This window comes from Pristis pectinata, chromosome 12 (assembly GCF_009764475.1).
Source record: "Pristis pectinata isolate sPriPec2 chromosome 12, sPriPec2.1.pri, whole genome shotgun sequence".
Classification (NCBI taxonomy): domain Eukaryota; kingdom Metazoa; phylum Chordata; class Chondrichthyes; order Rhinopristiformes; family Pristidae; genus Pristis; species Pristis pectinata.
This window is the reverse complement of record NC_067416.1, coordinates 50,719,806-50,742,590: the sequence shown is the minus strand read 5'-3', so window position 1 is coordinate 50,742,590 and position 22,785 is coordinate 50,719,806. Positions and strand designations below refer to the sequence as shown.

Here is a 22,785-nt window from a genome sequence, read left to right as displayed (position 1 = left end):
CCAGCCTGATATTCAGACGCTGATACTTGGACGGTAATCGATTCCGGGGACGCGGGGTTAGTGGGAGAAAGTGGTGCAGAGGTTAAGGAGCAGGTCTCAGCGAATGCAGAGCAGGTACGGGAAGCCAAATTACTTCTTCCTGTCTCCACTTCTTATGTGGATTTCTGGGAAGAAGGAAGCCAGAAGATACTCCGACAGGGTTGAGTGGAGTAGAAAATTCAAGCGCTTCAGATAAAGAGAGTTTCTAAAAGATTTGATTTATTTGACATAGAGTCGGAATTATGCTCATAACTTTGGGAGGATGCAAAGGGGCTAGTAATCGGTAGGTCAACAGGCAGACGCAATATGGGAAAAATGTGAGGCCATCCAACTATAGAAAAATAGAAAGTGTGAGTATTTTTTTTTATTCTGCTGACTGAAAGTTGTGTGTGTTCAGAGGGACTTGCGTGACCTTAAACGTGAATCCGTGCAAGTTAATATTCAGGTTTAGTAAGAAATTGGGAAGGAAACTAGATGTTCACCTTTATTGCAAGATGTTTTGAGTAAATAGAGACGTCTTGCTCCAATTAGCTGTGGGCAGGCACAGTGGTGTAGCGGTTAGCGTAACGCTTTACAGCGCCAGCGACCCAGGTTCAATTCCCGCCACTGTCTGTAAGGAGTTTGTACGTTCTCCCCGTGTGCCTGCGTGGGTTTCCTCCGGGTGCTCCGGTTTCCTCCCACATTCCAAAGACCTACGGGTTAGGAAGTTGTGGGCATGCTGTGTTGGTGCCGGACGTGTGGCGACACTTGCGAGCTGCCCCCAGAACACTCAATGGAAAAGATGCATTTCACTGTGTGTTTCAACGTCCATGTGACTAATGAAGATATCTCATCTCATCTTAAGTACAGCGCTGTTTGACACCACATCTGGAATCTTGTGTGGTGGTTTCACAATCTAAGGACAGACTTGGAATTGAGGGAGTGCCAAGGACGTTTACCAGTTCCACTCCTGGGCTGGGAGATGTGTTGTACGAGAAGAAATGACACAAATGAACTCTGTCCCTCTTGAGATTAGTAGGAACATATAATATCCTCATGGGGCTTGTGAGAGGTGGATGAAGTGTTAATTTTTCTGTTAGCTGGGGAGTCACCAGGGGTTAACTTAAAATAAGCAGGCAGCTCTTTATTGTCAAGAGATGAGAAGAATTTCCTTCACCGGGGGTTGAGGGAAACTTCAGCATTTACTCGGAAGGGCCTTTGGAATTTCCCTGGGAGGCTCAGTCACTGAGTATATTTGAGACCAAGATCAAGGCAGCACGGTAGTGTAGCGGTTAGCGTAAGGCTATTACAGCGCCAGCGACCCGGGTTCAACTCCGGCCACTGTCTGTAAGGAGTTTGTACATTCTCCCCGTGTGTCTGTGTGGGTTTCCTCCGGGTGCTCCGGCTTCCTCCCACATTCCAAAGACGTACGGGTTGGGAAGTTGTGGGCGTGCTGTGTTGGCGCCGGAAGCGTGGCGACACTTGTGGGCTGCCCCCCAGAACACTCTACGCACAAAAAGATGTATTTCACTGCGTGTTTCAATGTACATGTGACTAATAAAGGTATCTTAATAGATTTTTCAGTAACGGAATCAAAAGAAATGAGGTTCGTCAAGGAAAATGGTGCCAAGGTAAGAGATGGAACCAGGCACAGAGGGTGAATGGCCCTTTTTGTTCTTCGGTCTTTAACTACAGGCGGATCCTGGGTGCGAAAACCATCGGCAATAACTGCACAGTCCAATACTCCCGGTTATTCATGGAGTCGTATCACATTCACCAGACGGCACATTTAAACTTTCTCCTCAGTGTGGACTCGTTGGTGCCTCAGCAGATGGGAGGACTGACTGAACCCCTTCCCGCACTCAGTGCAGGTGAACGGCCTCTCCCCAGTGTGGACCCGCCGGTGCAATGACAGGTGGGAGGACTGGGTGAACCCCTTCCCACACTCGGAGCAGGTGAATGGCCTCTCCCCGGTGTGCACCCGGCGGTGTCTCAGCAGGCTGGATAACTGAGTGAACACCATGCCGCACTCAGAGCAGGTGAATGGCCTCTCCCCGGTGTGGACCCGCTGGTGCGTCATGAGATTGGATGGCTGAGTGAAGCCCTTGCCGCACTCGGAGCAGGTGAACGGCCTCACGCCAGAGTGGACCTGCTGATGCCTCATCAGGCTGGACGACTGCGTGAATTCCTTCCCACAGTCTGGGCACGTGTAGGGCTTCTCCCCGGTGTGAATCCGCTGGTGTCGTAACAAGCTGGTGGACCGAGTGAACCCCTTCCCACACTGGGAGCAGGTGAATGGTCTCTGCCCATTGTGAACTGTCCGGTGTGCCGTAAGGGTGCCAGAACCCTTGAAGAGTTTCCCGCTGTCTGAACACGGTGAAGGGTTCATTGGTGTGAAGGGAGGAGCGTTTCCAACACAAGTGGAAATCAGTGAATTCCTCCCCAGTCACGGCCTCTCCCCAACGTGATGCGTGATTTTCCGGCGGGGATGAACAACTGATTCTTTAGCAACCTGACCTGATGGTCGCTCTTATCTCAGGAATAACGTTCCACTCCTTCGAGTCGGTCGATTGAACAGAACGTCGTGTGGGCAGCACGCGTGTTCGGTTTCTCTCCGCTGTGAGTGGTGTGATGTCTCTCCGGCTCTCTCGCCGATCGAAACCCTTTTCACAGCCCTCGCTCTGGATATCTCCCACTCAGCTGCGTGTGTCTCACCGCACCCTCAGTCGCACTGAAGACTGAAGTCTTCCCCTGGAGGTGAGCAGACAAACGCTTCTCCCCCTTCGAAGCTTAAAGGCCAGTGATGTTCAGGCACTGGTGACTCGGTCTGCTTCTGAGGGGTTGTTCAGTTTGAGACTGTCGTCTGCGAGTCCCCCCTTCTTAACAACCCTGTAAAACAAAAAGGGTTCACAAAAATCTGCGCTAAGTACAGGACACAAACTCAGACTGTCATCAAGTCTGACTGTCAAACTCAGACAGCACAGTACAGGCCCTTCGGCCCACAGTGTTGTGCCGACATTCTATCCTGCTCTAAGATCTACCTAACCCTTCCCTCCCACATCGCCCCCCCCATTTCTCTATCATTCATGTGTCTACCTAAGAATCTCTTAAACGTCCCTAATGTATCTTCCCCCTCAACCTCTGCCGGCAGTGCGTTCCACGCACCCACCACTCTCTGTGTAAAAAACGTACCCCTGACATCCCCCTCTGTGCTGTTATTGTTATCTGTAACTCTGTACTGTTATTGTTTTTACCTGTACTACATCAATGCACTCTGTACTAAATGTAACTGCACTGTGTAATGAATTGACCTGTACAATCGGTTTGTAAGACAAGCTTTTCACTGTACCTCGGTACAAGTGACAATAATAAACCAATACCCCTTACACCTTTCTCCAATCACCTTAAAATTATGTCCCCTCGTGTTAGCCATTGTCGCCCTGGGAAAAAGTCTCTGACTGTCCACTCAATCAATGCCTCTTATCATCTTGTACACCTCTGTCAAGTCACCCCTCCTCCTCCTCCTCCTCCAAAGAGAACAGTCCTAGCTCGCTCAACCTATCCTCATAAGACATGCTCTCCAATCCAGGCAGCATCCTGGTAAATCTCCTCTGCACCCTCTCTAAAGCTTCCACATCCTTCCTATAATATTACGATCTACATTGCTCAGGAAAAGAATAAGGATAATCTGGGGAGGGAGATAGCACCAGATATTCCTGTGCAGTCAGCAGTGTCTCAAGCTCCAGTGCAGGACTGAGTGTTTGCTGCACCGTCGGAGGTGCCATCTTTCAGAAGAGCCTTTAAACAAGTGCCCCTCTGCTCCCTCAGGTGAACAATGGAAGGATCCCCGGCACTGTTAATAACATTTAAGAGCTTATCTGGTAATTATCACGTTGCTCTCTGTGGGAGCTTGCTGTGCATAAATGGGCCACTGAACTTCCTCCGTCAGTTAAGTTCTACATTGGTTGGGAAGAGAATAAGGACCATCTGTGCATGGAGACAGAGACAGATACCCATTTAAATCGTGAAAGCCTTGGGTTTCTAAAGAGCTCTTCAGAAGCTCAGGATGTTCCTGCCACGCCCAAGAGAATGAAATACATTTAATAAGATCAGATCTCTTTATCAGTCACATGTACATCGAAACGCACAGTGAAATGCATCTCTTGCGCAGAGTGTTCTGGGGGCAGCCCGCAAGTGTCGCCACGCTTCCGACGCCAACACGGCACGCCCACAACTTCCCAACCTGTAGGTCTTTGGAATGTGGGAGGAAACCGGAGCACCCGGAGGAAACCCACGCAGACACGCGGGGAGAACGTACAAACTCCTTACAGACAGCGGCCGGAATTGAACCCGGGTCGCTGGCGCTGTAATAGCGTTGTGCTTACCGCTACACTACTGAGGTGTATAAAATTATGAGGGGCATAGATAGGGTACGCACAGACTCTTCCCCTCAGGGTTGGTGAATCAACAATCAGAAAGCATAGGTTTAAGGTGAGGGAGGAGAGATTTAATAGGAACCTGAGGGGCAACTTTTTCACCCAGAGGGTGGTCAGTATATGGAATGAGCTGCCAGAGGAAGTGGTCGAGGCAGGTACATTAACAACATTTAAAAGGCACTTGGACAGGTACATGGATAGGAAAGGTTAGAGGGATATGGGCCAAATGCGGGCAAATGGGACTAGCTTAGATGGGAATCTTGGTAGGCATGGACTAGTTGGGTCGAAGGGTCTGTTTCCATGCTGTGTGACTCCATGTGAGGCTCCAGCTTAACGCTTCACCAGAAACTACAGGGCTCCTTCGATACCAACCCGAACTCTCAGCCTAGATGGTTGCGCTCAGATCTCTGGAGTTGGATTTGAACCTGCAACCCTTCTGACTCAGAGGTGAGAGAGAAGAGTCACGGCAAACCAACAGGATACTAAGTGAGGAACAGATACAAAGGCAAGGCAACAAGGTTCGTAAATCACTGCTTAGAGCTCAGACAGAGTCATTGTGGCAAATCCTGGGAATGGTCCGGGAAGAATAACCTCAGCAGAGTTACTGCAACAAGACTTGGATGTGGGCTTCAGTTACCGGCACTGTCCTTGAGCAGAAATGGTTAAAGGGAATGTTAACAGAGGTGCCGAAATTAATGAGGGATATTGACCAGGACAGTCATTTCCAGTGGCCGACAAATCACTCACCCACTTCCCTGACTGGTGAATTTGAACAAATTGCCGCGGAATTAATTCAGGGAATATTCTGTTTATATATTCGCATCGCGGCTTGGTGCAGCAACTGCTCGGGGCAGCAAGAAACCGCAGAGAGTTGTGGACACAGCCCAGCGCGTCACGGACACCAGCCTCCCCTGCGTGATTCCGTCTATACAACTCACTGCCTTGGTGAAGCAGCCAGCATAATCAGAGACCCCCCCCCCCCCCCCCCATCCACCCAGCCGGGTCATTCTCTCTCTTCCTCTCTTCCATCAGGCAGGAGCTTGAGGGCACGTACCACCAGGCTCAAGGACAGCTTCTACCCCACTGTGATAAGACTATTGAATGGTTCACTTAAACAGTGACACGGACTCTTGACCTCACGATCTACCTTGTTGTGACCTTGCACCTTATTGTCTGCCTACACTGCACTTCCCTGCAGCTGCCACACTTTGTATTTTGTTATTGTTTTTACCTTGTACGACCTCAAATGCACTCTGTACAAACTCAGTGTGTAATGAATTGATATGTACGATCGGTATGCAAGACAAGTTTTTCACTGTACAAGTCACAGTAATAAACCAAGATCAATATTTTTGTTCTAACCCACGTGGATCATAGAATTGAAGGAGATTTTTGTTGTTTAGTTACTGTCAGGTGAATTTTGCGGATCTCGGTTTGCGACGCCTGGTTTTGGATCTGGGAAGCTCGGCGGGACGGGGACCGGGGCTCCGGACCGTCCGCTTCCACTCCCAGCCTCGGGCCGGCCGGGAGGGCGACGGCTGCGAAACCCGGACGTGTGGAGAGAGGTTGGGGATGGGGGGTGGACGGGACTCCCGCAAATGTCCCCATTTGTAATGCCCCACCGAATTTCCGAAGCCTTACCGATTGCACCGGCACCCCGGGGCGGCGGCGGGATCCGAACCGGCCTCCGCGCTGGCAAAACCCGCGGTCCGGACCTCGCCTCCCGACCTGCCGGGATCCCGGACCCCCCTACACCCCCTACACCCCGTACACGCATGCGCAGAAGGGAGCGGCCCCCGCACCTCTTTGCGCCTGCGCTCTCGTCTCATGTAACCTTCATCGGACGGGCCCATTGCGCTGATGATTTCTGGGTAAGTGGCGCCACCATTGAAGGCTGCTGTTCAACTGCAGCTCTCAAGGCGTCGTATCCAAAGCCATGAGAAGGATAATGTGTCATAGCTAAACTGACGTGTCATATCTAAAGTGTCATGAGAAGGAGAAAACTAGGAATGGATCTGCAAATAGGATAGGATAGGATCTCTTTATTAGTCACATGTACATCGAAACACACAGCAAAATGCATCTTCTGCGTAGAGTGTTCTGGGGGCAGCCCGCAAAAGCGTCGCCACGCTTCCTGAGCCAACATAGCAAGCCCACAGCTTCCTAACCCGTCCGTCTTTGGAATGCGGGAGGAAACCGGAGCACCCGGAGGAAACCCACGCAGACACGGGGAGAACGTACAAACTCCTTACAGACAGCGGCCGGAATTCAACCCGGGTCGCTGGCGCTGTAATAGTGTCACGCTAACTGCTACACTACAGTGCCTGATTCGCAGTGGGGAAGATCGTGAAAGGATAAGTTCAAGGGTTCTTTGGAGACAGAAGAGGCTGCAGATGCTGGAATGCGGAATGAAAAATTACGGATGGAGGAAGTCAGCGGACCAAGCCGCATCTGTGGGGGAAAGAAACTGTCGACATTTCGGAGACACAAGAGATTCTGCAGATGCTCGAATCTGGAGCAACACACACAAAATTCCGGAGGAATTCTGTGAGTCAGGCAGGATCTACAGAGGGAAATGAACTGTTGATGTTTTGGGTCGGGACCCTTCATCAGTCCTGACTTTATTTTCCTCCACAGATGGTGCCTGACCTGCTGAGTTCCTCCAACATTTTATGTGTGTTGTCAACGTTTCGGGATGGGGCCCTGCATCAGGAGTGATGGCATAAATTGAAATAAATATGTGGGAACTCGCAGCCATTTCAGAGACATGGTTGCGAGGTGACCAGTTCTTCATCACATGGTGACGAGGGTCCCAGACAGTCCTTCCAGGTGAGGCAGCACTTGATCTGTGAGTCCGAGGGTGTCATTTATTGCATCCAGTGCTCCCGGTGCGGCCTCCTGTACATGGGTGAGACCCGAACACAGATTGGGTGACAGCTTCGTCGAGCACCTTGCTCCGTCCACTGCAACGGCCAGGACGTCCCGATGGCCACCCACTTCAATTCCACATCCCACTCCCACACTGACATGTCTGTCCACTACCTCCTCTACTGCCACATTGAGGCCAGGCGCAGGTTGGAGGAACAAACCTCATATTCCACCATGGAGTCTCCAACCTGATGACCTCAACATCGATTTCTCTGACTTCCTTTGTCTTCCCTTATTCCTGTGACTCCCTCCCAGCCTTGATGACCTGCCCCATCTTCTCCTCCCTCTGCCTTCCTTATTCCATGGTCCACTGCCCTCTCCTACCGGATTCCTCCCTCTTCAGCCCTTTGCCCCTTCTACCCATCACCTCTCAGCTTATGACATCTTCTCCCCCTCCCCCACCCACCTACCTTCCCCCTCTCACCTGGACTCACCTCTCCACTGCCTGCGTGTGCTCCTCCCCCTCCTCCCACCTTCTTATTCCGGCTTCTACCCTCTTCCCTTCCGGTCCTGATGAAGGTTCTTGGCCCGAAACATCGACTGTTTATTTTCCTCCGCGGATGCTGCCTGACCCGCTGAGTTCCTCCAGCACTTTTTGTGTGTTGCTCCAGATTCCAGCATCTGCAGAATTTCTTGTGTCTCTGATCTGGATCCTGTTGTAATCTCAGACGACCTTCTTCATTGTCCACCACACTAGAAATTTTGGTGTCGTCCGCAAACTTACCAACCACTGCACCTCCACCGTTACCCAAATCGTGAACGTAGATGGCAAACATGAGTGGGCCCAGCACTGATCCCTGCGGCACACCACTGGTCACAGGCCTCCGGTCTGAAAACACGCCCCTCCACTACCACCCCCCCCCCCCCCCGTCTCCTTCCATCAAGGCAATTTAGTATCAGTTTGGTTAGCTCACTTTGAATCCCATGTGATCTAACCTTCCAGACTAGCCTAGCATGTGGGACCTTGTCAAAAGCCTTGCTTAAGGTCCACGTAGACAACGTCTATCACCCTGCCCTTGTCAATCCTCTTCATAGAACTCAAATCCATGAGACAGCATTTCCCCACACACAAGGCCGTGCTGACTGTCCCTAACCGGTCCTTGCCTTTCCATATGCTGGTAAATCCTGTCCCTCAGAACCCCCTGCAGAAACTTTCCCACCACTGACGTTTGACTCACCGGCCTGGAGTTCCCCGGCTTGTCCTTGTGGCTCTTTTTAACCAAAGGCACAACATTAGCCACCCTCCAGTCTTCCGGTACCTCCCCTGTGGCTGAGGAAGATATAAAAATCTCTGCCAGGGCCCCTGAAATTTCTTCACTTGCTTCCCACAACATATACTTGGTTGGGCCCCAGGGATTTATCCACTGTTATTGTGCCTCAAGAACACCAACCTCCTCTTTCATCATGTTGACACATGTCAGGACATCACTGTTCTCTTCAAATTCCCCAGCTTCCATAACCTTCTCTACAGTACATACCATCAAGAATATTCATTTAACACCTCACCCATCTCCTGTGGCTCCTCACATAGATGACAACTCTAATCCATTCTCTCCCTAGTTAGCCTCTTGCTCTGAATATATTGTTGGGATCTCTCAGCATTTTTCTTCACCTTATTGACCAGTGAGAGGGGAGAAATTTAGAGGAGATCTGAGGGGCAACTTTCTCCACACAGAGGGTGACGTTTATCTGGAACAAGTGGGGGGAGGCAGATACAATTACAACAGCTAAAAGGCATTTGGACAGGTACTTGAAAAGGAGGAGCGGGATATAGGCTAACGCGCGCAAATGGGATTAGTGTGGACAGGCACGAACGAGATGGGCCAAAGGGTCTGTTTCTGTGCTGTGCAACTCCTTGACCCTAACATTCTCAGAGTACTCAGTGCAATTCCAGAGACCAGGAGAGGTCCAGCCTCCTCTTCTAGTGATGAACATAGAACACTACAGCACAGTACAGGCCCTTCGGCCCACAATGTTGTGCCGACATTTTATCCTGCTCTAAGATCTATCTAACCCTTCCCTCCCACATAGCTCCCTATTTTTCTATCATTCATGTGTCTGTCTAAGAGTCTCTTAAATGTTAATGGTGCATTGATAAATTGGCGCACTGCTTGAGGGAGAGCCTGCTCTCTGGAGTGGATCCCCACCAACTGTGGGAGAATTATTCCCAAGGTCCTAACCGACATTACTCTCACTGCTCGTTGCTCCTGCGGTCTGTTGTTGCAATAATGTCAGAACTATATGCTCACAGCGAGCCCTCACACACAGCAGCCTGACCAGGAAAGGATTTGCAATGGTGATTTGAGGAGTAAATGTCGGTTGGGACCATTGCAAATCCTTTCCTGTTCACACTGCTGTGTGTGAGGGCCCGCTGTGAGTACATAGTTCTGACATTATTGCATTAACAGACCGCAGCAGCGAGCAGCGGTGACAGGCGCTGTGCAAATGCAGGTTTGCGAGCAGGGAGATCGCCCAGGAGCCCAGGGCGCAGGCGCCAGGCCTCGGAGGTGACGTCAGCGGCGGCGCAGTCCGGCTCCGAGCGGAAGTTGAGCGGCGGGTCGGAGCCGAGCGGCGGGGCCGCGGGTTGAATCAACGCCGAGGCCGGGAGCGAGGAGCAGCCCCCGGTTGGGGGGCCGAGAACCGGTACGGGCGCCACCGACACCGCGGACAAGCCCTCCCCACCCCCCCCCCCCCGGTCCCTCACCGCCCGCCCGGGGGGAGAAGGGGAGGGAGGTGCGGATGGGGGTGCGGAGTGGGGTTGCGGGGTGCAGGATGGGGGTGCGGGGTGCGGATGAGGGTGCGGGGTGCGGAGTGGGGTTGCGGGGTGCAGGATGGGGGTGCAGGGTGCGGGGTGTGGATGGGGGTGCAGGGTGCAAGGTGCGGATGGGGGTGCGGGTGTGGATGGGGGTGCAGGGTGCGGGGTGTGGCTGAGGGTGCAGGGGTGCGGGGGTGCGGATGAGGGTGCGGGGTGTGGATGGGGGTGCAGGGGTGGCGGGGTGCGGATGGGGGTGCGGGGTGCGGGGTGTGGATCAGGGTGCAGGGTGCGATGGGGTGCGGGGTGCAGGATGGGGATGGCAGGGTGCGGGGTGTGGATCAGGGTGCAGGGTGTGGATGGGGGTGCGGGGTGCGGATGGGGGTGCAGGGTGCGGGGTGTGGATGGGGGTGCGGGTTGCGGGTGGGGGTGCGGGTTGCGGTGGGGTGGTAGCGGGGTGGGTGGTGCGGGGTGTGGGGTGCGGGGTGGGGTTGCGGGGTGCGGATGGGGTGCGGGGTGTGGATGAGGGTGCAGGGTGCAAGGTGCAGATGGGGGGTGCAGGGTGCGAGTGTGCGGTTGGGGATGCGGGGTGCAGGATGGGATGCGGGGTGCGGTTGGGGGTTGCGGGTACGGGGTGCGGATGGGGGTGTCGGGTGCTGATGGGGGTGCGGGGTGTCGGGTGCGGAGGGGGGTGCTGGGTGTGGGGTACGGGGTGTGGATGGGGTTACGGGGTGCAGGGTGTGGATGGGGGTGCGGGGTGTGGATGGGTGTGTGTGGTGTGGGGTCTGGATGTGGGTGCAGGGTGTGGGGTGTGGATGTGGGTGCAGGGTGTGGGGTGTGGATGGGGGTGTGTGGATGGGGTGTGGGGTCGGGTGTGGATGGGGGTGTGGGGGATGGGGTGGTCGGTGTGTATTGGGGTGGGGTTGTGTAGATGGGGTGGGGGGTTTGGATGGGGTGTGGGTGGGGTGGTGTGGATTGGGGTGGTGGGTGTGGATGGGGTGTAGGGTGGGGGGTTTGGATGGGGGTGTGGGATGTGGATGTGGGTGGGGGTGTGTGGATTGGGGTGGCGGGTGTGGATGGGGGTGTGTGGGTGCCGATGGGGGTGAGGGGTGAGGTGGGGGGTGTGGGCTGGGAGTGGGGGGTCGGGGGCTGGGAGGGATGACTGGTGGTGGAGCTTCCCAGACCCTGCCGAGCTCTCGATACCCAAATCTGGAGAGGCAACGGCTGGAGCTGGAACACAGACCAGGAAAAGAAATGGAACTGAGTCACAGAATCAGGTTTATTATTGCTGACGTATGTGGTGAAATTAGTTGTTCTGCAGCAGCAGGATAGTTCAAAGACATAAAATTACTATGAATTACAAAATAAATAAATAGTGCAAAACAAAAGGAACAGTCAAGTAGTGTTCATGGGTTCATTGACAGCTCAGAAATCTGATGGCGGAGGGGAAGAAGCTGTTCCTGAAACATTGAGTGTGGGTCTTCAGGCTGCTGTACCTCCTCCCCAATTGTGGTAACGAGAAGAGGGCATGTCCTGGGTGGTGAGGGTCCTCGGTGATGGATGCCGCCTTCTTGAGGCACCGTGTCTTGAAGGTGTCCTCGATGGCGGGGAGGGTTGTGCCCGTGATGGAGCTGGCTGAGTCTACAGCCCTCTGCAGCCTCTTGCAAGCCTGTGCATTGGAGCCTCTGTACCAGGCGGTGATGCAGCCAGTCAGAATGCTCTCCACTGTACATCTGCAGAAATTTGCAAGCATCTTTGGTGACATCCCAAATCTCCACAAACTCCTGATGAAGTAGAGCCACTGGCGTGCCTTCTTTGTGATTGCATCAATGTGTTGGGCGCAGGATAGATCCTCTGAGATGTTGACGCCCAAGGACTCGAAGATGTTCACTCTTCCCACCGCTGACCCCTCAATGAGGATTGGTGTGTGTTCTCCTGACTTCCATTACACTCCCAGTAAATAAAGGGGAAAAACTTCTGATCTAGGTGCTAATTATAACAGATGATGTAAGAACAATTGTGAATTGTAAATTTTAATCATCTTTTTTCTTTGGTAGGTAAATTGACCACCGTAAGTTACCCCTAGTATGTAGGTGAGCAGTGAATGAGAGTGTGGGGAGAATAACACAGGATTAACATATATTTAACTTATGTGATTGGCATGGACTTGAGTAAAAGAGCCTTTTTCTGTGTTGTATCCCTCTATGTCTCTAACATAGATTGATGACAAGAAGGTTGACAATTTTTTTTAGTTTGTTTGGTATTGTAACTAGAATAGAAAAGGGTGGAGATAGTGTACTTGCAGTTTCAGAAGGGCTTTGAAAGGTGCCGCACAAGGTTATCAAACAAATTTAAAACACAAGGAATTGGAGGTGGTACACCGGTGTCAACTGAGGATTGCATAACAGACATGGATCAGAAGATTAGGAATAAATGGGTTATTTCTAGGTTGGGAAGCTGTACGTAAGAAATAGGAGCAGGAGTCGGCCATCTGGCCCGTTGAGCCTGCTCCGCCATTCAATAAGATCACGGCTGATCTGGCCGTGGACTCCGCTCCACCTACCTGCCTTTTCCCCATAACCCTTAATTCCCTCACTATGCAAGAATGTCTCTAACTGTCTTAAATATATTTAATGAGGCAGCCTACACTGCTTCCCTGGGCAGAGAATTCCACAGATTCACTACTCTCTGGGAAAAGCAGTTTCTCCTCATCTCTGTCCTAAATCTGCTCCCCTGAATCTTGAGGCCATGTCCCCGAGTTCTCGTCTCAGCTACCAGCGGAAACAACTTTCCTATAACTATTGAGGAGCTGCAAGGGTTAGAGGTGGGGCCCCAGCTGTTCGCAAACCATTCTCAGTGATTTAGGACCGAGTGTCGTGTATCCATACGTGCTGAAGGCACAGAGCAGGGTGTAGTGATGGGGATGTAGAAAGGCTTTGTGGGCAGAGAGAGACAGGATAAGTGCATGGGTGAGTATATGGTGAATGAAATATAACGTAGGAAAAGTGAGCTCATCCAGTTTGGGGGAATAAATAGACTAACGAAGCGATTAATTGTTTTTTTTTTCCTTAGCGTTCAAGGATAGCGGGGAGTGGCTGCGCAGGTGTGTGACGTCACTCGGTAGCGTGCGCAAGCAGTTTAAAAAGAAGACAGCCATATCCAGCGGGCAGCGTTCGGAGCGGGCAGCGGAGTGAGAGGGAGCAGAGTGGTTGGGCTTTGGCTCAACGGGCTTCGGCGAGAATGCGGTAAGAGGCGGGATTTATAGAGTGGGGGTATGTTACCAGTTTATATATTGTAGTAGCATTAGACAGTGCCATAGCAGTATGCATATGGGATTAGTGTTATGTTTGGAGTGCCAGACTTGGGGACCCTGGGAGACTACCAGCCTCCTCGACGACTACATCTGCACAAAGTACATTGAGATGCAGCTCCTCGGGGATCGTGTTGGGGACCTGGAGCTGCAGCTCGATGACCTCCGGCTGATTAGGGAGAGTGAGGAGGAGATAGACAGAAGTTACAGAGAATTTGTAGAGAGTACCTCTGTGGCGGTCCCCCTCGGAAATCGGTATCTCATTTTAGATCCTGTTGGAGAGGATGACCTGACAGAGGAAGACCATGGCAAACAGGAGTTTGGCACCGTGCCTGGCGCTGTGGTCCAGCGGGCAGGGAGAAATGCAGTGGTCTTTGGGGATTCTATAGTGAGGGGAACAGATAAGAGATTCTGCGAACCTGACAACAGTAGCCGGATGGTGTGTTGCCTTCTTGTTTCTTTTGTTGCTGGTTCGTAACAAAATCGGGGGTTCGTCCGGGATCGTTCCCCAGATTGACGAGATTCATCCGGGATCCAATCCAAAGATTGACGAGGGTGGTCTGAAATCGAACTCAAGACTGGTACAGAGGTCTGAGTTTGAACAAATTGGGGTCTTAGTGGACGACTGATTGTGGTCGGTCTGATAAATTCTTTTTAATTTGCTTGTGTCTGTGGAAAGCAGCATCAAGGGATATGTTTTGCCAGGGTACGGGATGTCTCGGAGCAGGTCCAGAATATTCTGAGGGGAGAGGGTGATCAGCCAGAAGTCTTGGTACATGTAAGTACCAATGACGGAGGTAGAAAAAGAGAAGAGGTCCTGAAGGAGGATTACAAGGAGCTAGGAAGAAGGTTGAGAAGTAGGACCTCCAGGGCAGTAATCTCAGGATTACTACCTGTGCCACGTGCTAATGGAAGTAAGAATGGAAAGATCTGGCAGATGAATGCGTGGCTGAGTGGCTGGTGCAGGGGGCAGGGCTTCAAATTTTTGGATCATTGGGGCCTTCTTTGGGAGAGGTATGACCTATTCACAAAAGATGGGTTACACCTGAACTCCCAAGGGGTCCAATATCCTGGCAGGAATGTTTAATATCGCTGTTGGGGAGGGTTTAAACTAATCTGGCAGGGGGAAGGAAACCAGGATGTTAGGATAGAGGAAGAGGTATATAGGAGCAAGTCCAAGACAGTGTGTAGTGAAGATGGCAAGAAGGACAGGCAGGTGAAAAGTCAGGATAATTTGCTGAACAATAGAAATACAGCAAAATCGGCAGTAGATACTGGTCTAAATGTACTATATTTAAACGCACGTAGCATTAGAAATAAGGTGGATGACCTAGTGGCACAGGTACAGATTAATAAATATGACATTGTGGTAATCACCAAGTCATGGCTTAGGAAGGCTGTGAGTGGGAACTAAATGTCCAGAGGTATGCAGTGTTATAAGAAAGGTAGGCAGAGGGGGTGCCCCTGATGGTTAGTAATGATAAACAATCAATAGAAAGAAGGGACATTGGGTCAGAAGAAGTGGAATCCCTATGGGTGGAGCTAAGAAATAGCAAGGGTAAAAGGACAATAATAGCAGTGATATATAGGCCCCCTAACAGCAGCCGGGATGTGGACTATAAGTTACAGCTAGAAATAGAAAAAGCATGTCAGAGAGACAACGTCAAGATAATTATGAGGGATTTTAACATGAAGGTGGATTGGGAAAGCCAGGAAGGCAGTGGATCTCAGGAGAGTGAGTTTGTGGAGTGTCTACGGGATGGCTTTTTGGAGCAACGTGTTGATGAGCCCACCAGGGGATCGGCTGTTTTGGATTGGGTGCTGTGTAACGAACCGGAGGTGATTGGGGAACTAAAGGTAAAGGAACCATTAGGAACTAGCAATCATAATATGATTGAGTTCAGTTTCAAATTTGAAAATTTGAAGCTGATATCAGATGTATCGATATTTCAGTGGAACAGAGTAAATTACAGTGGCATGAGAGAGGAACTGGCCCAAATTGATTGGAAGAGTAAGCTATTTGGAGGGACGGCAGAGCAGAAATGGATGGAATTTCTCCAAGAAATAAGGAAAATGCAGGATCGATATATTCCAAGAAAAAAGGTTATGAATGGAAAAATGGCACAAATGTGGATAACGAGAGAGATGAAGGCTAAAATACAAGCAAAAGGGAGGGCATACAAGGAAGCAAGAATTAGTGGGAAAACAGAAGATTGGGAAACTTTTAAAAACTTACAGAAAGAACCTAAGAAGGTCATTAGGAAAGAAAAGATGAATTATGAAAGGAAGTTGGCAGATAACATTTAAAAAGATACCAGGAGTTTTTTTTTAAATATATGAAGAGTAAAAGAGAGACACGGGTTGATATAGGACCAATCGAAAACAATGCGGGAGAGATTATAATGGAGGATAAAGAGATGGCAGAGGAACTAAATGAGTATTTTGCATCGGTCTTCACTGTGGAGGACATCAGCAATATACCGGATAGTCAGGGGTGTCAAGGGATGGAACTGAGTTCAGTTGAGATTACTAGAGAGAAGGTGCTAGGAAAGCTAAATGGACTAAAGACAGCTAAGTCTCCCGGACCGGATGAGGTGCACCCCTGGGTTCTGAAGGAGGTGGTTTTAGAGATTGCTGAGGCATTGGTGATAATTTTCCAGGAATCGATAGACTCCGGCATAGTTCTGGAGGACTGGAAGGTTGCAAATGTAGTTCCTCTCTATAAGAAGGGTGGGAGGCAGCATAAAGGGAATTATAGACCTATCAGTCTGACGTCAGTGGTGGGAAAGTGATTGGAATCGATCCTCGGGGATGAGGTTATGGAATACCTAGAGGTACAAGGCAAGATAGGCCCAAGCCAACATGGTTTCGTGAAGGGAAGATCCTGCCTGACCAACCTATTGGAGTTTTTTGAGGAAATCTCAGGTCGGGTGGATAACGGAGAGGCTGTGGATGTTGTGTGTTTAGACTTTCAAAAGGCCTTCGACAAGGTGCCGCACAAGAGACTGATTAGTAAGATGAGAGCTCATGGAATTACAGGTCGGATATTGGAATGGATGGAGCATTGGCTGATAGGCAGAAAGCCAAGGGTGGGAATAAAGGGATCCTGTTCTGGTTGGCTGCGGTTACCAGTGGTGTTCCGCAGGGGTCGGTGTTGGGGCCACTTCTTTTTACAGTGTACGTTAATGATTTGGATGATGGAGTAAATGGTTTTGTGGCTAAGTTTGCAGATGACACCAAGATAGGTGGAGGAGTAGGGAGTATTGAAGAAACAGGAAGGTTGCAGAGAGACCTAGATAGTTTAGGAGAATGGGCAAGGAAATGGCAGATGAGATTCAATGTTGAGAAATGTGCGGTTGTACACTTTGGAAAAAGAAATAAAGGGGCAGATTATTATCTAGATGGGGAGAAAATTCAAAGTACAGACGTGTAAAGGGACTTGGGGGTACTCTTGCAGGATGCCTTAAAGGTTAACCACCAGGTCGGATCAACGGTAAAGAAAGTGAATGCTATGTTAGCATTCATTTTGAGAGGTATAAGGTATAAAAGTAAGGAAGTGTTTATGAGGCTGTACGGGGCACTAGTGAGGCCTCATTTGGAATACTGTGTGCAGTTTTGGGCCCCGTATCTTAGGAAGGATGTACTGATGTTGGAGAGGGTTCAGAGGAGATTTACGAGGATGATTCCTGGAATGAAAGGGCTTACATATGATGAGGGTTTGTCGGCTCTTGGACTGTATTCATTGGAGTACAGAAGAATGAGAGGGGACCTCATAGAAACATTTAGAATATTGAAAGGACTGGATAGAGTAGATGTGGTTAAGCTGTTTCCCCTGGTGGGTGAGTCCAGGACTAGAGGGCACAATCTTAGAATTGGAGGGTACTGGTTTAAAACAGAAATGAGGAGAAATTTCTTTAGCCAGAGGGTAGTGAAATTATGGAATTCTTTGCCAGGTACAGCAGTGGAGGATAGATCATTGGAGGGGTTTAAGGAGAAGATTGATAGGTATCTAATTAGTTAAGGAATATGGGGATAAGGCCGGAAACGGGCTAGATAGGAATTGTATTAGTTTAGCTCATGGAGCAGACTCGATGGGCCGAATTGCCTACTTCTGCTCCTTTGTCTTCTGATCTTGTGAAATAGAGGAGTGGATTACTTCTTAAATGGCCAGGGATTAGAAAGTGTGTTTTCTTCAGACGGAGCTGGGAGTCCTTGACAACGAGTCACTGAAAGTGAATGTACAGGTGCAACAAGCAGTTAAGATGACAGAACGTGTTGCAAAAGAATTTGAATGGAAGAATAAAGACACCTCGCTGCGATTATAAAGGGTCCTGGTGAAACAGCTTCTGCAGACGAGTGTTATCTCCATGTGGTAGGAGTCCACCCGAGAGAGCCCTGGAGGTCCAGTCTGAGTACATTTAAGACAAGGATCAATGGATTTCAAGATGCCTGGAACTTGTTGCCAGGGGAAATGGTGAAGCAGGTAGTGCCAGCAGTCTTGAAGAGGCATTCAGACAGACAATGAAAGGCAGGGAATGGAGGGATACCAATCACGTGCAGGCAGGTGGGATTAGTTTGGAATGGTATCGTGGCCGGCACGGACGTCGTGGGCTGAAGGGCCTGTTCCTGTGCTTTATTGTTCTGTGTTCCGTATTAAGGGAACCGAAAGAAATGGGGCTGGTGCAGGGAAGAGGCACCGAGGGGAGAGGTCAGCCGTGACTTTGAAATGGAAAGGGCTGAGTATCACACTGCCACTTGTCCCGATCTCCTCTGTAGAAACAGCTCGTCGGTTTGAACATCTCTCTCCAGTCTCTGCTCATTGGTGAACCTCACTGGCTGCCCCAGTCACTCCAGATAATTCACAAGATCACAAGACAAGGGAGCAGAAGCAGGCCATTCGGCCCATCGAGTCTGCCCCAAGGAAAAGGGAAAAAGAAATGGGGTGGGGAAAAAAAAAATATTCTAATCCCATTTTCCAGCCTTATCCCCATATCCCTTGATACCCTGACTATTTAGATATCTGTCTATCTCCTCCTTGAACACCCCCACTGATCTGGCCTCCACTGCTGTGCGTGGCAAGGAGTTCCACAATTTCACCACCCTCTGGGTAAAGAAATTTCTCCTCATCTCTGTCTTGAAACTGTACCCTCTAATTCTAAGATTGTGCCCTCTGGTCCTGGACTTGCCCACCAAGGGAAACAGCCTAGCCACATCTACTCTATCCTTTCCTGTCAACATTTTAAATGTCGCTACGAGGTCCCCTCTCATCCTTCTGTACTCCAGTGAGTACAGTCCAAGAGCCGACAAACGCTCATCATACGTAAGCCCTTTCATTCCCAGAATCATTCCCGTAAATCTCCTCTGAACCCTCTCTGACGTCAGCACATCCTTCCTAAGATGTGGGGCCCAAAACTGCACACAGTATTCCAAATGAGGCCTCACTAGTGCCCCATAGAGCCTCATCAACACTTCCTTACTTTTATACACTATACCTCTCGAGATGAATGCCAACATAGCATTCGCTTTCTTAACCACCGATCCAACCTGGTGGTTAACTTTTAAGGTATCTTGTACGAGTACCCCCAAGTCCCTTTGTACTACCATACTATCAATCTTCTCTCCTTCTAGATAATAATCTACCCGCTTATTTCTGCTTCCAAAGTGTACAACTGCACATTTCTCAACATTGAATCTCATCTGCCATTTCCTTGCCCATTCTCCTAAACTGTCTAGGTCCCTCTGCATCCTTTCTATTTCCTCTATGCTCCCTACTCCTCCACCTATCTTGGTGTCATCCGCAAACTTAGCCACACAACCATTTATTCCATCATCCAAATCATTGATGTACAAGGTAAAAAGGAGCGGCCCCAACACCGACCCACCACTAGTAACCGGTAACCAACCAGAACGAGATCCGTTTATTTCCACTCTTTGCTTCCTGCCAACCAGCCAATGCTCCACCCATTCTGCTATCCTACCCATAATTCCATGACCTCTCATCTTATTAATCAGTCTCTTGTGAGGCACCTTATCGAAGGCCTTTTGAAAGTCTAAATACACAACGTCTACCGCCTCTCCCTTATCCACCCTACCTGTGATTTCTTCAAAAAACTCCAATAGGTTGGTCAGACAGGACCTCCCCTTCACAAAACCATGTTGACTAGGTCCAATCTTGCCTTGAGCCTCTAGGTATTCGGTAACCTCCTCCTTGAGGATCGATTCCAATAATTTTCCCACCACTGACGTCAGACTAATAGGTCTGTAATTGCCTTTGTGCTGCCTCCCACCTTTCTTATACAACGGAACTACATTCGCTACCCTCCAGTCCTCCGGAACCATGCCAGAATCTATCGATTCCTGAAAAATAATCGCCAATGCCTCCGCCATCTCTACAGCCACCTCCTTCAGAACCCGGGGATGCACCTCATCCGGTCCGGGAGACTTATCAGTCTTAAGCCCCTTTAGTTTTCCTAGCACCTTCTCCCTATTAATCTCAACTGAACTCAGTTCCAATTCGTGAGACTCCTGACTAACCGGCACATTGCTTATGTCCTCCACGGTGAAGACCGATGCAAAATATTCATTCAATTCCCTTGCCATCTCACTATCGTCCATTATAATACCTCCTGCACCGTTATCAATTGGTCCTATGTCAACCCGTGTCTCTCTTTTATTCCTTATGTATTTAAAAAAAACTCTTAGAATCCTTCCGAATGTTGTCCGCCAGCTTCCTTTCATAACTCATCTTTGCTTTCCTAATGACCTTCTTAGTTTCTCTCTGCAGATTTTTAAAAACTTTCCAATCTTCTGTTTTCCCACTAATTTTTGCTACTTTGTACGCCGCTCCTTTTGCTTTTATTTTATCCTTCACCTCCCTCGTTATCCACATCTGTGCCTTTTTTCCATTCAAAACCTTTTTTCTTGGAATATATCTGTCCTGCATTTTCCTTATTTCCTGTAGAAATTTCTTCCATTTCTCCTCTGCCGTCCCTCCAGCTAACTTACTCCTCCAATCAATTTGGGGCATCTCTTCTCTCATACCTTTGTAATTTCCCTTATTCCACTGAAATATCGATACACCAGTTATCAGCTTCTCCTTCTCAAACTTGAAACTAAACTCAATCATATTGTGATCACTTGTTCCCAGTGGTTCCTTTACCTTTAGTTCCCTAATCACCTCGGGTTCACTACACAGCACCCAATCCAAAACAGCCGATCCCCTGGTGGGCTCCTCAATAAGTTGCTCCAGAAAAACATCCCTTAGACATTCCACAAACTCACTCTCCTGAGTACTACCGCCCTGCTGGATTTCCCAGTCCACCTTCATGTTAAAATCCCCCATAATTATCTTCACATTGTCACTCTGGCACGCTTTTTCTATCTCAATCTGCAACTTATGGTCCACTTCCTGACTGCTGTTAGGGGGCCTATATATGACTGCTACTATTGTCCTTTTACCCTTGCTATTTCTTAGCTCCACCCATAAGGATTCCACCTCCTCTGACCCAATGTCCTTCCTTTCTATTGATTTCATATCGCTACTAACCATCATGGCCACACCTCCCCCTCTGCCTACCCGCCTATCCTTCCTATACACTGTATACCCCTTGACATTCAGTTCCCAATCACATCCATCATGAAGCCATGACTCAGTGATTGCAACGATGTCATATTTATTAACCTGTAGTTGTGCCACTAGGTCATCTACTTTATTCCTGATGCTACGTGCATTTAAATATAGTACGTTTAGACTGGTATCTGCTATTGATTTTATTGTACTTCTATTGTTCAGCAGATTATCCTGACTTTCTACCTGTCCATCCTTCTTACTATCTTCGCTACCTACTATCTTAGACATGTTCGTGTAGACCTCATCCCCTATCCTAACATTCGGTATCCTAACATCCTCATCCCCGATCCTAACATTCTGTATCCTAACATCCTGATTTGTTGTACTTCTATTATTCAGTAAATTATCCTGACTTATCACCTGCCTGTCCTTCTTGCCATCCTCAATGGATTCGTTTCTATACACTTTCTCCCTCACCTTAGCATCTTGTAACCTAGCATCCTGGTTACCATCCCCCTGCCAGATCAGTTTAAACCCTCCCCTACACCTAAATTAAACATTCCCGCCAGGATATTGGACCCTTTGGAGTTTAGGTGCAACCCATCCTTAGCAAATAGGTCTTGCCTCCCCCAAAAAAGGTCCCAGGTGTCCGAGAATCTGAAGCCCTGCCCCTTGCACCAGTCACTCAGCCACGCATTTAACTGCCAGAGCATTCTATTCTTCCTGTCATTGATACGCGGCATGGGTAGTAGTCCTGAGATTACTACCCTTGAGGTCCTACTTTTCAACCTTCTCCCTAATGCCTTGTATTCCTCCTTCAGGACCTCTTCTCTTTTTCTACTTACATCATTGGTACCTACATGTACCAAGATTTCTGGCTGCTCACCCTCCCCTCTCAGAATATTCTCGACACGGTCTGTGATATCCCGTACCCTGGCACCAGGGAGGCAACACACCATCCGAGACTCATTATCGCTATCGCAGAATCTGCTATCCGTACCCCTTACTATCGAATCCCCAATAACCACTGCATGTCTCTTCCTCTGCTGGACCACAGTACCAGACACGGTGCCAAGGTCCTGGCTGCTGAGGTCTTCCTCTATGAAGTCATCCTCTCCAACCGAATCTAAAATGAGATATCGGTTTTTGAGGGGGACCGCCACTGAGGTGCTGTCTACATATTCTTTATAACTCCTGTCTATCTCCTGCTCGCTCTCCCTAACCAACCGAAGGTCATCCAGCTGCTGCTCCAGACTCTCAATCCGTTCCTTGAGGAGCCGCATCTTGGTGCACTTTGCACAGATGTAGTTATCAGGGAGTCTGGTCGTCTCCCAGGGGCCCCACATCTGACACTCCAAACACAACACTAATCCCTGATGCATACTGCTGAATATCACTGAGCTCAACAACTAAACTAAACTAATAACTTACCCTCTCTCTATAATCTCGCCTCTTTCCCGCTCTCGCCGAAGCCCGTTGAGCCAAAGCCGAACCCACTCTGCTCCCTCTCACTCCGCTGCCCGCTCCGACACTGCCTGCTGGATATGGTGGTCTGCTTTTTAAATCGCCCGCGCGCTTCCGGGTGACGTCACGCGCCTGTGCAGTCACTCGCCGCTGTCCCGAACGCTAGAAAGAGAAAAAAAAAACCTCGCTCGTTATTTTCCGGCACTCTCCGCTCTCCCGTCGCTGGAGTCCCCATGGCATTACAGTTGTGGTAAAATCTCAACGGCCCCTCCATGTCCCTCCGAATGGACCGGCTGAGACCCAATCA

General features: G+C 49.7%; 1 protein-coding gene and 1 pseudogene across 1 annotated transcript; one reads left to right on the top strand and one right to left on the bottom strand.

The window, feature by feature from the left end:
* Positions 1-32: 32 nt before the first annotated feature.
* Positions 33-6,213, bottom strand: LOC127576599 (zinc finger protein 154-like). Its single transcript, XM_052027178.1, has 2 exons — positions 6,096-6,213; positions 33-2,907 (listed from the first exon to the last, which is right to left on the bottom strand). The coding sequence occupies exon 2, from the start codon at positions 2,405-2,407 to the stop codon at positions 1,808-1,810; it is 600 nt and encodes a 199-aa protein (XP_051883138.1). The 5' UTR covers positions 2,408-2,907; positions 6,096-6,213; the 3' UTR covers positions 33-1,807.
* Positions 6,214-9,899: 3,686 nt separating this feature from the next.
* Positions 9,900-22,785, top strand: part of LOC127576629 (zinc finger protein 585A-like) — a 49,438-nt pseudogene continuing 36,552 nt past the window's right edge.